The following is an 18,016-nucleotide window of genomic DNA, read 5'->3' as shown; positions in this document are numbered from 1 at the left end:
CTCCTCAATGGTGACTGCCGCTTCCTCACACAGTTTCTTTCTTTTTGGTGCTGCCTCAGACATTTGCTTTCATTTCTCATTCTTTGGAATACTAGTAGTGTTCCTGGCCCTTCGGGCAGCTTTCTTAATTGGGACGTCTCAGGCTGGTGGCGGTGGTGAATCTGCTGGAAGAGTTTGGGAAGGAATTAGCAAGGCAGGTGGATCGGGCATTTGGATACATAGGTCAGATGTAAGTGGCAATCTCCTTTCTGTCAGCTCAATTTCTGTATTAACCACCTCCATAGCTCTCTGCAGCATTTCATCAATCGAGGTTGGAGGGAATATTGGTGCACTGGGGGTTTTTGATTTGGGGAGACATGAACGTTTCCTCATTTTACAAACTAGTACAACTCCAGCACATAACCCACAAATTAGCAGCAGCCTAACACAATTCAACAGCAAGTACTTTAAACTTTAAGCAATACTAAAACCGAGAAAATGCTACTACCACCACCCAAGCCGAAAGCTTAGTTTTAAACGGACATTACACATTTAAGTGTCCAAGTCTTTACAAGAGAGTCCAACTTCTGCGAGAATATACATTTTGGGGAGGCCAGGCTAGAGTGGTATCCTAGGGATGTGGTGTTACAGTCAAACAAAAAAAAACAATTGTATTGGCAAATAGGCTGGCGGTCCCGCTCCGGCTAGTTTTTTCCTTCCCCTGTATTGTTCAGGAAGCTCAACACCAATTCTAGGGATACAAAAATAACGTGGTCGTAGGTAGAGCACTTAGCCAATACAATATGTAGAATAAAATCGGAAAATCTTACCCACTTAATCAGATGTTACGAGGTAGGCCAAAGAGTTGTGGCCCTGCCCTGCCCCTTCCTGTCGTTGACGGGTGAAGGATGGGCTTGCCTTTGGCTCGGGCTTTGCCCGGGTTCGTCCAGCGCCACGGGAGTGCTAAGCGCCTTAAGAGGCATGGATAAGGCGCAGGGCTTCCCGGGGCTTGCAGTCCCCACATTGCAGTCATGGCAGTGTCATCCGCGATGGCTCCCCCTTCACAGGAGCGGTCCGGCAGCTGATGGTGATAACGCGTTGGGGCAAGGAAAGCAGTGCTTCGCCAATGTGGTGCAGGCTCCCCTGTGAGCAACAAAGGTTTTCGTATCCCGTGCATCGGGAGTGCTAAGCGCCTTAAGAGGCCTGGATAAGGCGCGGGGTTTTTGGGGCTTGCAGTCCCCACGTTGCAGTGATGGTGGTGTCACCAGCGATGGCTCCCACTTCACAGGAGCGGTCCGGCAGCTGATGGTGATAGCGCGTTGGTGCAAGGAAAGCAGCGCTCCCCTGTGAGCAGCAAAGGTTTTTGTATCACGTGCCGTGGGAGTGCTACGCGCCTTAAGAGGCGTGGGTAAGGAGCAGGGCTTTCTGAGGCTTGCAGTCCCCAGGTTGCAGTGATGGCAGTGTCACCCACGATGGCTTCCCCTTCCCTGGAGAGGTCTGGCAGCTGATGGTGATAGCGCGGTGGTGCAAGGAAAGCAGCGCTTCGCCCCTGTGGTGCAGGCTCCCCTGTGAGCAACAAAGGTTTATGTATCCTGCACCGCAGGAGTGCTAAGTGCCTTAAGAGGCGTGGATAAGGCGCAGGGCTTCCCGGGGCTTGCTGTCCCCACATTGCAGTGATGGCGGTGTCACCCGCGATGGCTCCCCTTTCACAGGAGTGGTCCGGCAGCTGATGGTGATAGCCGGTTGGGGCAAGGAATGCAGCGCTTCGCCCGTGTGGTTCAGGCTCCCCTGTGAGCAGCAAAGATTTTTGTATCCCGTGCCGCGGGAGTGATAAGCGCCTTAAGAGGCGTGGATAAGGCGCAGGGCTTCCCGGGGCTTGCAGTCCCCACATTGCAGTGATGGCGGTGTCACCCGCGATGGCTCCCCTTTCACAGGAGTGGTCCGGCAGCTGATGGTGATAGCCGGTTGGGGCAAGGAATGCAGCGCTTCGCCCGTGTGGTTCAGGCTCCCCTGTGAGCAGCAAAGATTTTTGTATCCCGTGCCGCGGGAGTGATAAGCGCCTTAAGAGGCGTGGATAAGGCGCAGGACTTTCTGGGGCTTTCAGTCCCCACGTTGCAGTGATGGCAGTGTCACCCGCGATGGCTCCCCCTTCACAGGAATGGTCCGGCAGCTGATGTCCGTGTGGTCAGCATGGTGTTACTTATGTTGAGTTTAATATACATTATATTAGTTAAAATATTTAACATTTTAATATTTTATACTGTGTATCTATTGAAAAACTATATATATATATATATAGTGTAAATAACATACTTGGGGGATATTTTTGTACTTATCTGTATAAGTATAGGGAAATTATATTGGTGTCAATGATATGTTTGACACAACATTGGTGTGTGGCTATATTTATGTCCTTGATATTATGTCAGTGAACTAGGACATTACATCCACCAAGCCACATTCTTCCAAATGCCTTTGCAATAATCCAGGTATTACATTTTCTAGTTTCATATTGAACATAGGAAGTCCTTATCTGGGTCTTTACTTCATAGGCTTTTTGGGGACTCAAGCAGTTCTGTTTCAAAAGTGTTGAGGGACAATCAGTCTAGTCTGTTTTCTTGGCACAGCCTATACCTATAGTGAGAAATTTACAATGAGCATGGTTCAGATTGGAAGATGGTGTAAAGATGGAGGGGCTTCAAACAGAAGAATCATGGGGCATATTATCAAGAAAGGGTGTTAAAATTATCGCCGATTTAGCAGCAGGAAACTGCCGCTAAAGCGGCGATAATGGGCTTGATAATATGCCCTTGTGAATTCTCATAGAAGCCCATTGTTAGACCTGACACCCGTGGCGTGGTTTTTCCCCTATCTTTTTGCCTCTGCCGCCTGTATTTTTCATGCTGTGCTGAATTTCTTTTTTACTGATTTAGATGCTTTGGACACTCTGCCACTGCTGATCAGTGCCAGAGTGTAAGTGCTCCCTATGGAAATTATCATATTGATTGGATGTACCTGATTGGCATATTTGTATCACCACGAAGTCCCTAGTAAAGTCCACTGGGTGTGCCAGGGCTGGTGATGACAGATGCTACTAGTGGGCCTGCAGCGCTGATTGTGCCACCCACATCAGTAGCCCTAAAATGGTGTCTCAGGCCTGCTACCGCAGTGCCTGTGTGCAGTCAGTGAACTGCCATGTCCGCCTGGTCAGTGTCCCCACTGGCTAGGCCTAACTATTCCCTCTTTGTGCACATTGGTCACCCCTATGGAAGGCTCAAGGTACCCCCTTGGGCAGGGTGCAGTGTACATGAAAGGTAGAGCATGTACTAGTGCAGGTAACATGCTCTGGCAGTGAACAGCAGCCATTTTGTGTGTTCACTGCTGCAAGGTTATCTTGCTCTATAGACCAACATGGGGGAGGCTGGTCCCAATGGCTACCAGCCTATCTTCCCATAGGAACAAGATAGGACATAAGTGATTGATATCCCTGAACTCAAAATTTAATAACACATCTTTTAGGAAAGGTTGTTTTTAAATTTTGTGTTTGAGAACAGTACTTTTAGAAAGTGGCTGTTCTCTTGTCTGACCTTTCTGTGTGCCTGGACCAGTGTGTGGATTGACTGTCTGGTTTGAGGGTGACAGGGGCTGGGGAGCCCCCAGGAGGTTGTCTGAGTCAGCCTTCGGCTGAATGACTGCATCTTCAACTAGAGGGGTGGGAGGAGATAGCACCTGGGAGTGAATAGGGCTGTGCCTGCCTGCCACAATGCTGGCTCCACCTGCTGCTGGGCGGCTGACGACTCTGCCCCTCACTCTGAAAAGAAGGAAGAAGCCAGGAAAACAAAGTACTCCAGCAACACCCAGAACTGGTTTAGACCGGGCTCAGGGCCCCCTTGCCCAAAGACTTCAAAGACTTTTAGGGGTATAAGAGAAGGACCCCTGACAACAGATTTTCAGATTCTACAATCAAGAGGAACCTCTGCCAGAAGAAGAACCGCTGTGGAAACTAAGGAAGACTGCCCTTGCTGTGAGCTCTGGGGCTGACCTGTTTTGCTGTTCAACTGAAGGAGAGAAGAAGGGGACTTTGCTGTGACCACCTATCTGCTTGACCTCAAGACTTTGCTGTGTGCTGTGTCTCCAAGAATCTCCAAGGGCCTGAGAAGAGCCGACCTCCTGTCCTGGAACCCAGGGTCAAAAGGTTCCCCAGAAACTACATAAACGCTGTGAAGATCGTGCTTGTTCCCTTCTGGGTGCGTGATTTGAGACTGCTGGCCGTGCAAGAGGATCGGTGTGCTCATCGGCACAGTCTTGCAGCAGACCGGAGGCTCGTTGTGCTCCCCCTTCGGGAGTTACTGTCCAAGAGGCTTAAAAATCACCGGGCCGCTAATCCCTGCCACTACCCAGGGCTTACATTCACTGTGAGATCTCGCTGTCCCTCGCCGGGGCCGCGGAGAAGGAACCAAAGGATCTGCGTCCTGATTGGCTCGCTGAGACGAGCCCCCCTCAGTAACCACCGAAGCCTGGTTAGCGGCGCCGCGCTGGGATTGGTCCCCGGGCCGCTGAGTCATCGATAAGCCGCGCTGTGAGTGGCTGAAAGGCGGGAGAGGCCTCGGCGTCACGGGAGGCTCGCCTCAGGAGCTGCGCACAGATTGACTGAGGTGAGGAGACGACGTAGAAGGTGCCGGGAGAACGTCTATGCCAAAGGAACCCCGCGTCTTCGCCTGGGACTTTGCGTGCCTTTCCCCGATCCCGGCCTGCCGTCCCCGCATTGTCAAGGTATTTAAGCTCCTCGCCACTCGTTGGATTGTCGAGAGCGGGCGGAGAGCTAGCGGGACCAGCAGGGGCCGCGTGTGGGTCTTTTACTGCAAATAGACCATGGGGGGCAGGTGCGAAAGGAGCGCTTCGTTTGCACAGCGCTAGAAATAACATTGAACCATTATTTTAGGTTCCACAGCCTACGTGTAGTTTTGCTTTGCTAAACTGAAGACTGAGACTGGGATAATTTCCCTAGATAACTTCCTAACTAAGTGCCAATATAAAGAAGAGTCAAGTGATTTGTGTGACTGCATTACATTTGGTGAACTGCCTAAAACTAGATAAAGTTATATTTTTGATATACTTATCTGTGTGGTGTCAGTTTGTGGTGATTCTGGAATTATTGTGTGTGTTAAGTGCAACTACCTTACACATTGCCTTGGGGGTAAGCCTGTCTGCTCGTGCCAAGCTACCTAGGGGGTGAGCAGGGGTTATCTACAGTGTGTATCCCTTTACCCTGACTAGAAGTAGGGGTCCCTATTTGGTCAAAGGTACTTACCTCTGCCAACTAGAGACCCCCAGTTCTAACACCCATGTTCTGGTGTGAACATAGGCCTCTATTGGAATTCTCTATGGCAGATTATCAAGCCCATTATCGCCGCTTTAGCGGCAGTTTCCTGCCGCTAAAGCGGCGATAATCTTAACTCCATTCTTGATAATATGCCCCTATGTTAGTAGCTGCTCATCGTACCAGAGTGGGAGAAGTTGAAAGGATCCTCAGAGCTTTAAATTGGAGAACCAGAGCCTTTGCATTTGCAATAATCAGAATAGGTGGAGATGAAAGGGCCATATTTCCATGGTGAGGTGTGACCGAAGCGGGAGAGAAGAGATGTAAGGATCATGATCCAATAGTATGTGCCTTAAATATCAGAGGGAGTCTAGAAAAATGATTTCATGTGTGTTCACATAGAAGAATGAGGTTTAGATGGAAAGATCTACCAACGGTCAGCAAATGGAATACTTGGTCGCCTAAGATAAGAAGAAGATAGATGCAGGCTGAGGGATGAAATCCAGATCAAATGATGCTAACAGAAGACTCTGTATGGTTGAGATACAAATATCACAAGGGATTCAGGTGGGAGGACCTTGTGATGTTCAGATATATGGACCACAAAGGATTCAGATAAGGATCATTGATGGTTCATATACATTGATCATTAAGGATGCAGATGGAAGAATCTTATGTGACTGAGATAGATGTACCACAATGATGTTGGAGTAGGGATATGTGTGGTTGAGACTTAAGTGCCACAAGAGATGCAGAGGAAAGGGTTATGTTAAGTTATATTAATTGATACTTGGTATAGTGTCACCCGGAGGCGCATCTCAGCACTGAACCAACAGACAAGTAGAGAATCAGCCATTAGAACAGCCAGGACTTAAGATGTTTTTTTAAAGCCTGAGAACTAAGCGCACACCCTGATGAACAAGGGAAGCTTGTTCCAGTGGAATTTCTAAGATAAGAGAAAGCTCGTCCACCATACTTAGACCTACATATACACCGGGGACAATGAAGAAGTTGACTCTTTGATCTCAGATTTCTTTTAGGAAGATAGGGAACCAGTTTGTCCTGTAGCTGTTTGGGTCCATTGCCTGACAAAGCTTTATGCGTCAGGCAGAGGAGTTTGAATATTAATATTTTCTTTATTGGGAGCCAATGAAAGGCTTTGAACAGAGAGACTGAAGATGTGCGAGGTGGCTGTTTGTTAACCAAATGAGCTTTAGTATTTTTTACAACTTGGATTTTAGATAGAAGACATTCATTGGATGCTACAACAAGTGTATTTCCATAGTCAAGGTGACTGATTATCAGAGCTTGGATAAGGGTTTTCCTAAAGGTCAGTGGTAACCACTGAAAGAACCTCCTGAAATGGCACATTGTCCCGAAGCACATGCCGCAGGTGGATGTCACTTGGTCCTTCATCGATAACTTATTATCAAACAGAACACTCACGTTTCTTGCCATTTTCTGGGAGAAGGAGCAGGACCAAGATCGGCAGGCCACCATTCAGCTGTCCAGGGTAGCTGTGCTCAGCCAAACAGTAGAATCTCTGTTTTGTCCATGTTTAGCTGAAGAGAGTTCAGGGGCATCCACATAGCAATTTTCCTCATGCAAGTCATAAAACGGTGTTTAACATTCTCTGTGTCCTGCCTAAAGGAGATGACTAATTGCGTATCGTCTGCATTAGAGAGCAGTTCAAAACCACAGGACTTGACTAGCTGAACGAGGGGAGCAACACAGATGTTAAAAACCATAGGGCTCAAAACTAAGCCCTAAGGAACTCCCTTCCCCAGAAACAAAGTCTTAGATTGAAAAGGGCCAAGAGTGATCCTTTGAGGACTATCCTTAAGAAAATCAGTTTAGGGGTTGCCCAGGATCCCTATCTCAGAGAGGCATTGAATCAAGATTGAATGTGACATGGTATCAAATGCCACTGACAGGCCGAGAAGAACCAGCATAGCTGGCTTGTTGTTGTCCAGGTATACAACCTCTAGGAGGGTGGTTTCAGAGGTGAGGGAGGGTTGAAAACCTGATTAGAAGAATCCAGCAGAGGACGACTCTCTGAATAGGACGAAAGCTGTTAGGTAACATAAGACTCAAGAACCTTGCCTGTTGAAAGAAGGCAACAGATACGATGATTATTTGCTGGATCCATAGGATCAGCATGAGTTTTGTTTAGGATGGATGTAACAATGGCGGCTTTCAATTCCAGAGGAACTTCGGCTAATGGTAGAGCTACGTTGCATAAATATGTAACTGAGGGTGCAAGAAGGGTGGAAAACATAGCTATAATATGAGGGCGACACTGGTCAGAAGGAGAGCCAGATTTAGTTTTTGCTAGTAGATCTAGTAGTTGAGTTTGTGCAGTATTCTCAAACCTCTCCAACACTACAGGATTGTTATTACAAGAAGAGTTAGCAGGACACATATAGATTGGAGAAGTAGAATTATTGTGGAAATCACAATAGATATTCTCTATTTTAGTTTCAAAGTGGGTAGCTAGGGTGTCACGGAGTGTTTGAGAGGTAACAATGGTTGAGGTGCAGGCACGTGGTTTACTGTGCTTCTTTAGGACCTTGAATAGTTCTTTAGCGAAGTTCCCTCCTTGGTAAATTTTATTGATAGTATAGAGATTATGTGCTCTTCTAATTCGAGCTTGATAGACTCTCCATTTACGCTCTATTCTTTTACAGTTAGATTTATCAATTCTCGGTTTGGCAATGAACCATAGGGCATTACATCGGTAAGATTTGGAGATATGTTATCTATAGGGGGCAACTGTATCCAGTGTTTAAGAAAGGGACTCTTTAAATGTAGCTCAAGCTGAATTATTATCCAGTAGGTTATCCTAATCAGGGGCCCAGAAAGAAGATTGAAAACTTTCTAAGGTGACCTGCTTCCATAGTCTTGATCTCACACAATTGGGTTTAGGAGAACAGGTCTCATTGGGGATTGTGTGGTTCAGGTAAAATTATAATAAGGTGTACGAATGGAAGAAGCTTGTGTGGTTGGGACAGACATACCACAAGGGATGAAGAGGGAACGAGTGTGTGTGGTTCAAGTACAAGAATTCCAAGGGGTGCACACGGAAGAATCTTGTGTGGTTGAGCTAGAAGTACCACATTGATGGTGAAAGAAAAATCTGTGTGGTTAAGACATAAAGTTCAGGTACAAGGATCACAAGGGGTGCTGATGGAATAATTATCTGGAATGCAGAGGATATGTCACAGGTTTTTGATTCGCTCGGACTGTTCACCTGAATGTAACATATAATTTTCTCTCTGCAGGTTCTCAGTTCACCAATCTTGCTCTTCGTGGCTGTGCAGATCCAGGTTTTTGTAATGTTGGAAGCACCACAACATCTTATCAGAGGCTAACCATCACTACTAATGTGGCCTGCACAGACAGCAGCATCCTCATTGAACAGGACATCCGTCTGCTAGCCATGACTGGATTCCTCCTACTGAAACTCATCTAATCTTTCCTGCATCTGAATCCTTTCCCAATTACATAATACAAAAAGCTCACAAGATGTATTCACAGGCCTACAGCTGAATTACGTTCTCACAACTCCATGAGACAAAGAATCTCTTCTGTTTCATGCTCCCAACCAGTCTGGCTCCAGACATGTTCTACTTGGATGAGAACCGACAACATTCTGGAACCCTCGATGATCCCCAACTTCATTGTTTGCTTTACGTCTCTCTGCATCTTCTGTGCCTTTTTTGACTTTTGTACTCTATCTTCTTCTTCTTCACTTTCCCCTGCCCTTACGAGGTTCTTTGTAGGTATTTTGTAGTGTGGACAAGGCCCAGCGTTGCTCTCCATAGCAGTAATGGTGACAATAGCACTGAATAATGGGTATACATAATTCTAATCAACAGTTTACACAGCATGACCACAATTAAAAGAGATTATAGACAACAAGAGGAGGGGCAGTACTGCAAAGAGCTAGGTTAGTAGGCTAATATCAAGTCTAGTGACAGAGCTAGTGAAGGTCACGTAAGAGGAGGATTAGGGCCATAAACAGACCATTAGGACCCGCTGATGGTGTGCTCTTTTTGAGGGTTCAACAAAAATGTATACACAAGGATCCAACTGGCAGATGCATGAAGCATTTTTGTACCTTCACAAAAGGTCTGATTCAGACAATCAGGAAGTTCGCGATCGAAAAAGATTTGTATATATAACACAAATTGTGATTGGGTAACATGTTACTGAATTCCAATTTGTGTTTGTGACCATATACCAAATCAGTATTTGGAAGGGAAATGTTTAGGGTATCTTTTCCAAATACCAAATCGGTATGGTATGTATTAATGTTTTACAACCCGTAATATGGTTGCAAAACATTACTATTTCACTACTTCCTCAAAAGAGGTAGCAAGCCATTCATAAGTCGACCCTTTCCCCTTTGTGAAGGTTTACAAAGTTTTTTTTACATTACCTACTCTCAAAAAATGGTACTTCATTGTTTTTTAAAAATGCATCCTGTTTTACTTTAAGGAAAAGGGGTTGCACAACAAAATAATCTTTATTTAAATGCCAAGATCCGTGTGATGGCTGTGAAATATACAGTGTCCCCATTTGCAAGCTCCCTCATTATTATCCATGAGGTAGGTCAAATTGCAACCCATTATGAACCAGGGGCCCGGTTCACAGAACTAACTTATGACAAAATCCTGAACTTACTACCATTTTGGTATTCACAGAAGGCTCTTACTCATGTTGCTATTCACAGAAGGCACTTATTCATTGATGAGTAAGTGCCTTCTGTGAATACCAAAATGAGTAAGTTACTCAAAATGAGTAAGTTGCTCATTTTGGTATTCACAGAAGGCAATTACTCATCAATGAGTAAGTGCCTTCTGTGAATACCAAAATGAGTAAGTTACTCAAACTGAGTAAATTACTCAAAATGAGTACGTTGCTCATTTTGGTATTCACTGAAGGCAATTACTCATCAATGAGTAAGTGCCTTCTGTGAATACCAAAATGAGTAAGTGCCTTCTGTGAATACAAAAATGAGTAAGTGCCTTCTGTGAATACCAAAATGGTAGTAAGTTTAGGATTTTGTCTTAAGTTAGTTTTGTATATCGGGCCCAACATGTTTGTGAACCAACTTGTTCGTACACAGGCCTGTTTGCAAAAACAGAATGTATTCTGTAAAAGTAAGTATTTAGAAGGGGCGTATCAGGGCATACCAGCCAAATACTGATTCGGTATGGTATGTATTAAGGTTTTGAGACTGAAATCCGGTCCCAAAACATTAATATTTTACCACTTCCGAAATAGAGATAGAAAGCCATTTGTACACAGTTTTTCCTTTTTGAAAGTTTACATAAATATGTTAACACTGCCTACTTTACAAAAATATTACTAAACATTTTTTTTTAATTTGTGGCCTACCTCATTAATATTTATGAGGTAGGTCTAATTGTTATCCACTATTAATCAGGATTTTGTGAACCAACCTTTTAGTAAATAAGTCGGCTCGCAAAACAAAATGGCTGCAGTACAATTCAGCATTTGGGCCTAGATGTAGGTAATAGCAAATTACCGAATGGTAAATACCGAATTTCACTGATTCGGTATTCACTATTCGGTAATTGCTATGTAGGTAAAAGATTCGGTAAAAATACCGAATCGGTAAGATTCGGTAATTACCGATTTGGTAATTACCGATTCTGTATTTGCCATTGATTCCTATGGGCCTTGAAGCACATAGGATTCAATGGCAAATACCAATTCGGTAATTACCGAATCGGTAAAATTACCGATTTTACAAGGGGGACAGGGTGTCACTTGGACACCCTGTTGCACCCCTGTTACTGGCTTGTGTGCCATGTGACACACACAGGTGTACATGCACAGATGTGCATGTACACTGGAAATCGTTATTTACCATGTAATATTATTACATGATAAATAACGAATCGTTAATGGCCTGTGGCACTGTTTCCAGTGCCACCTACATCTGTATTTACCGATTCAGTAAATTTACCGATTCGGTATTTTACAGAATCGGTAAATTTACCGAATCGGTAAATATACCGATTCTGTATGTTTTAAGGCCCCTACATCTCCATTAGCAAATACCGGTCGGTAACGGCCGAAATCCAGCCAATTCGTTTTATCCCCATATTGAGAACTTATTCAGTGCAAGCAAAGTGTACACTTATAGAATATATATATCAGCAGTAGTAGGTATACATCAGCAGCAGTAGGTACAGTGTGAGGCTGTTGAAATCAGTGGCCCTTTTCAATGGCCGGTATGCTCCTGTATGAACCTGAACAAAACAGGAGCAACGCTCACCAGGTATCTACGGAGAGTAGTTATACTCATATGTGGGACACTTTGCTTGCCCTGAAGAAGTTCCCGATATGGGAATGAAACGCGTTGGCTGGATTGTTTAAAAACCAATTGACTTTCATGAGAAATATTTTTGAATAAAGAAGGTATTTTCCTACTTTCATTGATTCAGTGGACTTCTTAAAGCTGAGAACCCCCAATTTGTTACATGATTCTTTGATCTGGAGCACAGTGATGCCACTAAACGTTTGGCATAGGGGTAGTCTGCACAGCGTCTGTAAATTTAGGAATTGGCAAGAGGTGCTGCACAGGTGGTCCACCGTTGTTGCTTTGGATCTCTAAATTCTTACATGGAGGGGGTCCCCCAAGATCCAGACCCAGTCAGAAGCTCTCAGGCCCGACCCTGTGGCCCGACCCTGTACAGAGCTTGGGGGTCCCCTCAACCAGGGGTGCTGCGGAGGCTCTGGGGGTTGTTGTTATGCCACTGAGTTGAGGTGTCATGTATGTCTTGAAAACGAAGAGTTTAAATACTGTTGTATGTTTATTTGATATGACTTGGTGCTGTTAAATGGAGTATGTCGGAGATATTCACAGAGGTACCTAACACTTGTGAGTCATTCACACATGTAAGTTTATGCTTACACTTTTGATGAACTTTACTAGTTTTGGTTATTCACAAAAATCCAAGTATAAAGTAATTCAAAAGTGTAGACATACACATCTCCACCCTATGAGCCAGTGGGTAAAACCAAATATATGATTCTAAGTTACTACTGCAAAAAATAAACAGTAGTAAGTTCAGACCACAAATGGCAAACCACTGACCCTACACACTCTCCCATCTCAAATAATAGCACTAAGGATTTAAAATAAAACCTCATAGCAAACAATGTTACATTCATTCAATTACACTTTTTAAAATCATAAACAAATACAATGTGGTATTAAAACAATCTAAAAATTAAACATATTTATTATTTAATTATAAAATATGTTAACAACCTTTTTAGAATTTTAAAATTAGTGTACTGAAATATCACAAAAGTACTTTTGATTACTTCTATATATCATTTTTATTAATTATTAGTATATATTTTTAATTTTATTAACAACATATTTAAATTGATGAAAGATGACATTCAAAGGGAAGGTAATGTCCTATTACTTACTGGTAATCTTCATTACTCCGGGTTCCGTTGTCCTCGTCCCCTTCATAATAAATATTGAGATTAACCATCTCTCAGACAGAAAAAAATAAAGCATGAATGCTGGTACCCCCCTCCCTCTCCCTACAGGGAGTACATAAGGGTACAGTACCCAGCATGCCTCCTGAACCACCAAGTCCAAGATGAGGGCCGGAAAGCCGGGAGGGAGGGAGGGAGGGAAGGTATGAAGGGGACGAGGACAACGGGACCCAGAGTACTCACTACTTCCTCAAAAGAGGAAGCAAGCCATTCCTAAGTCGACCCTTTCCCCTTTGTGAAGGTTTACAAAGTTTTTTTTACATTACCTACTCTCAAAAAATGGTACTTCATTGTTTTTTAAAAATGCATCCTGTTTTACTTTAAGGAAAAGGGGTTGCACAACAAAATAATCTTTATTTAAATGCCAAGATCCGTGTGATGGCTGTGAAATATACAGTGTCCCCATTTGCAAGCTCCCTCATTATTATCCATGAGGTAGGTCAAATTGCAACCCATTATGAACCAGGGGCCCGGTTCACAGAACTAACTTATGACAAAATCCTGAACTTACTACCATTTTGGTATTCACGGAAGGCACTTACTCATTTTGGTATTCACAGAAGGCACTTATTCATTGATGAGTAAGTGCCTTCTTTGAATACCAAAATGAGTAAGTTACTCAAAATGAGTAAGTTGCTCATTTTGGTATTCACAGAAGGCAATTACTCATCAATGAGTAAGTGCCTTCTGTGAATACCAAAATGAGTAAGTTACTCAAACTGAGTAAATTACTCAAAATGAGTACGTTGCTCATTTTGGTATTCACTGAAGGCAATTACTCATCAATGAGTAAGTGCCTTCTGTGAATACCAAAATGAGTAAGTGCCTTCTGTGAATACAAAAATGAGTAAGTGCCTTCTGTGAATACCAAAATGGTAGTAAGTTTAGGATTTTGTCTTAAGTTAGTTTTGTATATCGGGCCCAACATGTTTGTGAACCAACTTGTTCGTACACAGGCCTGTTTGCAAAAACAGAATGTATTCTGTAAAAGTAAGTATTTGGAAGGGGCGTATCAGGGCATACCAGCCAAATACTGATTCGGTATGGTATGTATTAAGGTTTTGACACTGAAATCCGGTCCCAAAACATTAATATTTTACCACTTCCGAAATAGAGATAGAAAGCCATTTGTACACAGTTTTTCCTTTTTGAATGTTTACATAAATATGTTAACACTGCCTACTTTACAAAAATATTACTAAACATTTTTTTTAAATTTGTGGCCTACCTCATTAATATTTATGAGGTAGGTCTAATTGTTATCCACTATTAATCAGGATTTTGTGAACCAACCTTTTAGTAAATAAGTCGGCTCGCAAAACAAAATGGCTGCAGTACAATTCAGCATTTGGGCCTAGATGTAGGTAATAGCAAATTACCGAATGGTAAATACCGAATTTCACTGATTCGGTATTCACTATTCGGTAATTGCTATGTAGGTAAAAGATTCGGTAAAAATACCGAATCGGTAAGATTCGGTAATTACCGATTTGGTAATTACCGATTCTGTATTTGCCATTGATTCCTATGGGCCTTGAAGCACATAGGATTCAATGGCAAATACCGATTCGGTAATTACCGAATCGGTAAAATTACCGATTTTACAAGGGGGACAGGGTGTCACTTTGACACCCTGCTGCACCCCTGTTACTGGCTTGTGTGCCATGTGACACACACAGGTGTACATGCACAGATGTGCATGTACACTGGAAATCGTTATTTACCATGTAATATTATTACATGGTAAATAACGAATCGGTAATGGCCTGTGGCACTGTTTCCAGTGCCACCTACATCTGTATTTACCGATTCGGTAAATTTACCGATTCGGTATTTTACAGAATCGGTAAATTTACCGAATCGGTAAATATACCGATTCTGTATGTTTTAAGGCCCCTACATCTCCATTAGCAAATACCGGTCGGTAACGGCCGAAATCCAGCCAATTCGTTTTATCCCCATATTGGGAACTTATTCAGTGCAAGCAAAGTGTACACTTATAGAATATATATATCAGCAGTAGTAGGTATACATCAGCAGCAGTAGGTACAGTGTGAGGCTGTTGAAATCAGTGGCCCTTTTCAATGGCCGGTATGCTCCTGTATGAACCTGAACAAAACAGGAGCAACGCTCACCAGGTATCTACGGAGAGTAGTTATACTCATATTTGGGACACTTTGCTTGCCCTGAAGAAGTTCCCGATATGGGAATGAAACGCGTTGGCTGGATTGTTTAAAAACCAATTGACTTTCATGAGAAATATTTTTGAATAAAGAAGGTATTTTCCTACTTTCATTGATTCAGTGGACTTCTTAAAGCTGAGAACCCCCAATTTGTTACATGATTCTTTGATCTGGAACACAGTGATGCCACTAAACGTTTGGCATAGGGGTAGTCTGCACAGCGTCTGTACATTTAGGAATTGGCAAGAGGTGCTGCACAGGTGGTCCGCCGTTGTTGCTTTGGATCTCTAAATTCCTACATGGAGGGGGTCCCCCAAGATCCAGACCCAGTCAGAAGCTCTCAGGCCCGACCCTGTGGCCCGACCCTGTACAGAGCTTGGGGGTCCCCTCAACCAGGGGTGCTGCGGAGGCTCTGGGGGTTGTTGTTATGCCACTGAGTTGAGGTGTCATGTATGTCTTGAAAACGAAGAGTTGAAATACTGTTGTATGTTTATTTGATATGACTTGGTGCTGTTAAATGGAGTATGTCGGAGATATTCACAGAGGTACCTAACACTTGTGAGTCATTCACACATGTAAGTTTATGCTTACACTTTTGATGAACTTTACTAGTTTTGGTTATTCACAAAAATCCAAGTATAAAGTAATTCAAAAGTGTAGACATACACATCTCCACCCTATGAACCAGTGGGTAAAACCAAATATATGATTCTAAGTTACTACTGCAAAAAATAAACAGTAGTAAGTTCAGACCACAAATGGCAAACCACTGACCCTGCACACTCTCCCATCTCAAATAATAGTACTAAGGATTTAAAATAAAACCTCATAGCAAACAATGTTACATTCATTCAATTACACTTTTTAAAATCATAAACAAATACAATGTGGTATTAAAACAATCTAAAAATTAAACATATTTATTATTTAATTATAAAATATGTTAACAACCTTTTTAGAATTTTAAAATTAGTGTACTAAAATATCACAAAAGTACTTTTGATTACTTCTATATATCATTTTTATTCATTATTAGTATATATTTTTAATTTTATTAACAACATATTTAAATTGATGAAAGATGACATTCAAAGGGAAGGTAATGTCCTATTACTTACTGGTAATCTTCATTACTCCGGGTTCCGTTGTCCTCGTCCCCTTCTTAATAAATATTGAGATTAACCATCTCTCAGACAGAAAAAAATAAAGCATGAATGCTGGTACCCCCCTCCCTCTCCCTACAGGGAGTACATAAGGGTACAGTACCCAGCATGCCTCCTGAACCACCAAGTCCAAGATGAGGGCCGGAAAGCCGGGAGGGAGGGAGGGAAGGTATGAAGGGGACGAGGACAACGGGACCCAGAGTAATGAAGATTACCGGTAAGTAATAGGACATTACCCCCAGGTCCCTCCTGTCCTCGTCCCCTTCATAATGAATATTGAGAATACCCAAGAGGCAACCGGCAATCATCACACAACAAACCATCAGGACACAGCAGCACAGCAAAACCCAGCAATTTATTGAAAATAACAGCACAGCAAAAAACATAAAGAGGGGAATCAGGAACACACAGCCTGAAGAACCCCCAAACCAAAGTTAGTGTCATCACCCAGAACATTCTGGATACGGTAATGCCTAACAAAGGTATTAGCCAAAGCGGCGGCCCTACAAATCTCAGAAAGGGACACCCCACAAACCTCCGCCCAGGAAGCAGCCATCCCCCGAGTAGAATGCCCCTGAACCCAAGCCGGGGGAGGAGCACCCGAAAGAGAATAGGCCAGAACAATAACCTGTTTCAACCAACGCCCAATGGAAGAAGAAGAAACACGGCAACCCCTGGAGACAGCGCCAAAAGAAACAAACAGGGAGTCAGAAAGCCGAAAGGCACGGGTCTGATCAACATAGACCCGCAAGGCCTGGCAAACATCCAGTAAGGACCAAGGAAGGTCGTCCCCGTCGACCTGAGCCGAAACCAAAGCCGGCAGGACCAGCTCCTGAGAGCGATGAAATTGAGAGGAAACCTTAGGAACGAAGGAGGAATCCAGACGAAGCACTACCCCATCAGCAGAGAAGGACAAAAAAGGCTCCCAAGCCATCAAAGCACCCAGTTCCCCCAGGCGACGAGCAGAAGTGATAGCAACCAAAAAAACAACCTTCAGGGTGACAAACTTCACATCAACCTCCTCCAAAGGCTCAAAGGGAGCAGCAACCAAAACTCTCAAAACCAGGGGAATATCCCAGAGAGGAAAAGAAGGACGCACCACAAGGCGTGAATTCGCAAAAATGCGCAACAAACGAGAAACCAAGCCATCAACATCAGGCAGGTTCCCCCAAGGAGCCCGAAAAGCCCTGATAACAGCCCACTGAGCCCGGAGAGTAGAGACAGACAAATGCTTCTCGAACTCATCCCAAAGGAACTGAAGAACATCCGGCAAAGGACAAACCAAGGGAGACAAGGCCAGGCCAAGACACCAACGCTCAAAGCTACTCCAATGTCTACCATAGGACTGAAGGGTAGAGGGTTTCCAAGACCGCTGAATAGCCAAGGCTAAATGTTACGGGAGGCCCCTTTTCCGCCACCCCTGCCTCTCAACCGCCAAACCGACAGCTGAAGCCGACGCAGGGGCAACATCGGAGAGGACCGCAATGGAGATGGAGGGAAGGGGAAGAACCACAGACCCTGAACAGCCAACAGCATTAGAGTGGGAAACCAAGACGTGCGGGGCCAGAAAGGCACCACCACCACCACCTCCCGATCCTTCATCAGCAGCCGGGACAGAAAGCGAGATATCAGAACCAGAGGGGGAAAGGCGTAAAGCAGGAGGGAAGGCCAAGGAAGAGACAGGGCATCCACCGCCCAAGACCCCTCCTGAGGAATTCGGGAGAAGAACCGGGGAAGCTGCGCATTGAGCCGGGAAGCAAGGAGGTCCAGAAAGGGAAGACCAAACCTCCCGCACAACTGATGAAAGGCTACCGGAGTCA

General features: G+C 44.0%; 1 protein-coding gene across 1 annotated transcript in view; it reads left to right on the top strand.

Annotated features, from left to right (window-relative positions):
- The window catches only part of LOC147701002 (phospholipase A2 inhibitor and Ly6/PLAUR domain-containing protein-like), a 243,572-nt gene extending 234,801 nt beyond the window's left edge, over window positions 1–8,771 (top strand). Inside the window, exon 5 of the mRNA XM_086929289.1 lies at window positions 8,581–8,771. Coding sequence (XP_086785415.1) covers window positions 8,581–8,771 — 191 coding nt within the window. The remainder of the gene's footprint in view (window positions 1–8,580) is intronic.
- Window positions 8,772–18,016: the final 9,245 nt, after the last annotated feature.

This window comes from Lissotriton vulgaris, chromosome 7, assembly GCF_964263255.1.
Source record: "Lissotriton vulgaris chromosome 7, aLisVul1.2, whole genome shotgun sequence".
Classification (NCBI taxonomy): Eukaryota; Metazoa; Chordata; class Amphibia; order Caudata; family Salamandridae; genus Lissotriton; species Lissotriton vulgaris.
This window is presented reverse-complemented; position numbering and strand designations above follow the sequence as displayed.